The sequence below is a fragment of the Panicum virgatum genome, chromosome 1N (genome assembly GCF_016808335.1).
Source record: "Panicum virgatum strain AP13 chromosome 1N, P.virgatum_v5, whole genome shotgun sequence".
Taxonomy (NCBI): domain Eukaryota; kingdom Viridiplantae; phylum Streptophyta; class Magnoliopsida; order Poales; family Poaceae; genus Panicum; species Panicum virgatum.
The window spans coordinates 57479785-57484795 of NC_053145.1; the positions used below are offsets into that span (position 1 = coordinate 57479785).

Here is a 5011-nt window from a genome sequence, read left to right on the forward strand (position 1 = left end):
TGTGTCGTCGTCATAATTCTAACGGACACCTTCTTTCTTCTTACCATAAAAAGGAGGTAGCAGTGTAGGTGCATGCAGCATCCGGATTCTAGAAGGTCATGGCCTCACCAGCGGTGACAAAGAGAAAAGGAGTTGAGTACACGTTTGGAACGCACGAACAACACCGGGAACGAGTGAACGACGATCTACAATACCTGTCGCACAGTCCTCGTGTGTTTCCCGCGACAAACTCGCTGGCTGCCACTTGTCCCTCGCTTGCATGGGGGCGAGGAAAAGATTAGGGGGGAGGGAGGGATCCGCAGGGCACACGTGGCCGGAGAGATATTACAGTTCTTCCCACAGTGAACTTCCTCAGAAACGTTCAGAATAATGTTCAGGAAATCAGGGCGGGGGAAAGCGATGATCTAACCATGCTGCACAGGCTCTCGCACGGATTGATCGGCCGCGCGACTTCTCACAGCTGTCTCCCCCCGCGCGTGCGCGAGGTCAACTCCTCTGACCGGCACATGGTTCGTTCTTGAATTTCCTCTTGATCGGGATGGTAACCTACTATCGCCTCACCTTCAATTCGTTTCCGTGAGCATTCCGAGAGAGAGAGAGAGAGAGAGGAAAAAAAAATCGAGAGAAGAGAGCTAGTCTTGTGATCTTGTTTCCGTGCGAGCCGTTCAACAAAGGAACCGAGGAAGGCAGAGGGGCGTGCGTGCGACCGTTTCCCGCGACGGACGAGCTGCCTCTTGAACACGTGTGTACTAGTAGTTCAATTCCGTTCAAAATTCAGCGTTCCTAGTACTCGCATGCTCCGGCTGTTTTTTTTTTTGAAAGATTGCTCCGGTTGCTTTTTACTACCCTTTTTACCGATCAGTGAGACTGGCAACGCTGTCGTATTTCCTCCGTCACTGCTGCGGTATCATTCACCCCTGAATCATGGGCGATGCAGTATGCAGTCAAACACCTGCTTAAAGGCCGACCCCCCCCCCCCCCCAAATTGTAATCCTAGTGGTAACAATTTCCTTTTATTTCCCTAACTTCTCATAGTTTACGTCAATTGTCAACTGAGATTGGTACGGTAGAGAGTATTTTTTTAAACATAGTACAAACACAAACACTTGCATATGCGCATGTAGTGACCCACCTTATGAGCACCTCAGATGAATGGTTGCATATCTTGAGATTAGCAGAGTCTCTGTATGTGTCTCGCCATCGACGATATGACCTCTGGAAGGATATAACCGTTAATGTTCTCTAGGATAGATTCAGAAAAATGTGAACAGGCAGGAATTCAGGCGAGCAAATTGAAGTGCACTGATGAAGCTCAGCTTAGTTCAGTCTTCTCTTTGAGTTATTCTGTAGTTCTTCGATGAGAAAACATATACTCACTTCACAAAATCCGACAGAGACAACGAGCACTGGATACGTTTGGGACCGAAGGAATTAATTTGAAAAGGTTTGCCACCAACTAAGCCGAGAGCTACCACTCTGCTAGCAGCCAGGCAGCCAGGTGGTGCTGCGGCGAGGGCCAGGAGGACGGAGGAGCAAGCGGCCAAACCGAGCTGCGTGTGCGCGTTACACGCAGCGGCAGCGCGAGAACGAGCGCGTCCCGCATCCGCTAGCGCGGAGACAGGGGCGGAGAGGGAGAGGTGAGCTGGAGCGAGGGAAGCGACTCCCCCCGCGAGCAGCACATCGATTGATTAGTGGATCGTCGCTCCACTCTCGTATTTTCTTTTCGGATTAATCGCGCAATAATTCCCTGCCCCCCCCCCCCCCCCCCCCCCCCCCCCCGCCGTCTCGCGCTGCCGCACGGCTCCTGCTGGATGGAGGGAGGGAGAGCGCGCGTAGTGGTGGTAGATCTTTTGGGGAGGAGAACTGGAGAAGAAAAGAAAGCCTCACCACCAATCTATAAATAGCTGCCACCTCCCTCGCCTTTCCCTCCACCCCAACAGCATAGCATCCTCCTCCTCCGCCTTCCTTCACCCGTTGCAGACTTGCAGCCTCTCCTTCCTCCTCCTCCGCCCTTTCCTAGCTCGCTCCCTCCACCGCGGCTGTAGCTAGCGGAGCAGGAGCGAAAGCAAAAGGCCATGGGCGCCCTCCTGCTCTTCGTCTGCCTCCTGGCGCCGTTCGTGCTCGCCTGCGCCGCCCGTGGCAGGAGGCGGCGGGCCGCCGCGCCGGCGTGCGGCAAGGCGCTGCCGCTGCCGCCGGGGTCCATGGGGTGGCCGTACGTGGGCGAGACGTTCCAGCTCTACTCCTCCAAGAACCCCAACGTGTTCTTCGCCCGGAAGCAGAACCGGTACGGGCCCATCTTCAAGACGCACATCCTGGGGTGCCCCTGCGTGATGGTGTCCAGCCCGGAGGCGGCGCGCTTCGTGCTCGTCACGCAGGCGCACCTCTTCAAGCCCACCTTCCCGGCCAGCAAGGAGCGCATGCTGGGCCCGCAGGCCATCTTCTTCCAGCAGGGCGACTACCACGCCCACCTCCGCCGCCTCGTCTCCCGGGCCTTCTCCCCGGAGGCCATCCGCGCCTCCGTGCCGGCCATCGAGGCCATCGCGCTGCGCTCGCTCCGCTCCTGGGACGGCCAGCTCGTCAACACCTTCCAGGAGATGAAGCTGGTACTACTAGCTGCTGCTTGCTCCTCCTTCTCTGCTCTGCGTCGTGCTCTGTTCCAAAATCGAAAAATCAGAATCGAAATCGAAATCAAATGCTCCGTGCTGATTGTCTTGTCCCGCTGCAGTACGCGCTGAATGTGGCATTGCTGTCCATCTTCGGCGAGGAGGAGATGCGCTACATCGAGGAGCTGAAGCAGTGCTACCTGACCCTGGAGAAGGGGTACAACTCGATGCCGGTGAACCTGCCGGGCACCCTGTTCCACATGGCCATGAAGGCCCGCAAGCGCCTGGGCGACCTCGTGGCCCACATCATCTCGGCGCGGCGCGAGCGGCGGCAGCGCGGCAGCAGCGACCTCCTGGCCTCCTTCCTGGACGCCCGCGAGGCGCTCACCGACGCCCAGATCGCCGACAACGTCATCGGCGTCATCTTCGCCGCCCGCGACACCACCGCCAGCGTCCTCACCTGGATGGTCAAGTTCCTCGGCGACCACCCCTCGGTGCTCAAGGCCGTCATCGTAAGTGTCGTCGATCTCCGCGCCCCATCCATCCATCCATCCATCCAATCGTTCGAAACCAGTCGTTTGATGCTGAGCCCCGAACCCAAACCGCAGGACGAGCAGGAGGAGATCGCGCGGTCCAAGTGCTCCCCCGACGCGCCCCTGACGTGGGCGGACACCCGGCGGATGCGCATGACGAGCCGTGTGATCCAGGAGACGATGCGGGTGGCGTCCATCCTGTCCTTCACCTTCCGGGAGGCGGTGGAGGACGTGGAGTACCAAGGTGAGGATGCGCTCGCTCGCTCACTCACATCCCTCGCTGTCAAGCAAGCTCCGCCAGCAGTTATTAGTCGGCCTGGCTCGGCTCCCCGTTTGCTCACGTCCCTGTCCCCGTCGTGCGCTGCTGCGGATGAACTGGACGGACAGGACGGCTTCCTAACCGAAAATGAATAGACTAACTCACCAGTGCGCTGGCTGCCTCTGCAGGGTACCTGATCCCCAAGGGCTGGAAGGTGCTGCCCCTGTTCCGGAACATCCACCACAGCCCCGCCCACTTCCCCTGCCCGGACAAGTTCGACCCCTCCCGATTCGAGGTCAGTCTCGCTCTCGCAGCGCAAGCGCAGTTGGTTACCTTTCCTCTGCTCCTCCCCCCGTGCATCTAGCTGGTATCTGACGAGAGGACTCTTGTGGATGCAGGTGGCGCCCAAGCCCAACACGTTCATGCCCTTCGGCAACGGGACCCACTCGTGCCCCGGCAACGAGCTCGCCAAGCTGGAGATGCTCGTGCTCTTCCACCACCTCGCCACCAAGTACAGGTGGTCCACCTCCAAGTCCGAGAGCGGCGTGCAGTTCGGCCCCTTCGCGCTGCCGCTCAACGGCCTGCCCATGACCTTCACCCGCAGGGACTGAGCCGGGCCGACGCACGGACCAGGCCAAAACCGACGGAGATCCGAAACCGGACCGGATGGTGGTATTGGTAGTGGTATATACTCCTACTTGCACTAAGCAATACCTAGGCACGGCACGCGGAAACCGCTGCCGGAATTGGGCGTCGGCCGCGGGCGCCGGTCGCCATCGGACGGGACGGCCATCGGATCAGGCATGGGATCGCAGAAAGATCACGCAAGATAACCCGTGTACAGATTCTTCCTCAGCTCTCTGCCTCTCTCTCAGCTGGTAGGACCGGACCCCAACAAGCCGGAAGAGGAGACCAGACACAAAGATTAGTTGTAGCCGCGTAGGTGTCAGTCAGTCAGTGTTAAGCTAAGCTAAGCTGCTCCAGTAGGCATCAGACGCCACAAAGAAGTGGCGCTGAACTGTAAAACCAAACTCATTTTGATCTTCTTCTTATTTTCCCCCCCTTATAATTTTTTTAAAGCCAGCCAGACAGCACCCTATAGCAGAAGGACAAGCGAACAAAAAAGAAAGGAGAAGAGAGGAGGCCCCTGATTGGGATTGTAAGCAAAGCTAGGTTGTCCGCCTGAAAGCAGGCTGGCAGCTAGGCCGAATAATCCATGGACGGATGGATGGATGGATTCATCGCCGGAGTCAAAAGAGAACCACGTCGTCGTCCCGCAGCTAAAGGCCCGGGACGGCGACACACCCTCTTGTATTGTTTCGTCCAACGCAAGAGACAGTGACTGCTTTCGGAACAGCTACTGCTCGTATTAATTTAATTGCTGAGTGTGTGCGCATTGCGTTGGCTCTGCTGCTCCTTTTGTGTCGATTAAGTTGTTAAGCAATAGCAACTCTCGATCGCCTCATGTGCTCTGTCCGTGCATGCTTTTAAAGAACAAAGTCTGCACTGCTCTGCACCTCTGGAAAACAAAATATTGGTTGGACTTTGGGGGTGTAGTACGGCTCTCCCGGGTCAAACTGAAGAAACCATAATTCGTATTGTGGATCTGATGGTCT

At 57.3% G+C, this 5011-nt stretch overlaps 1 protein-coding gene across 1 annotated transcript; it reads left to right on the forward strand.

Moving 5' to 3' along the window:
• The first annotated feature begins 1920 nt into the window (after positions 1-1920).
• LOC120656938 (abscisic acid 8'-hydroxylase 1-like) lies at positions 1921-4804 on the forward strand. The gene is made up of 5 exons (XM_039935180.1): positions 1921-2603; positions 2726-3115; positions 3212-3380; positions 3584-3690; positions 3794-4804. The coding sequence occupies exons 1-5, from the start codon at positions 2076-2078 to the stop codon at positions 4004-4006; spliced, it is 1407 nt and encodes a 468-aa protein (XP_039791114.1). The 5' UTR covers positions 1921-2075; the 3' UTR covers positions 4007-4804.
• Positions 4805-5011: the final 207 nt, after the last annotated feature.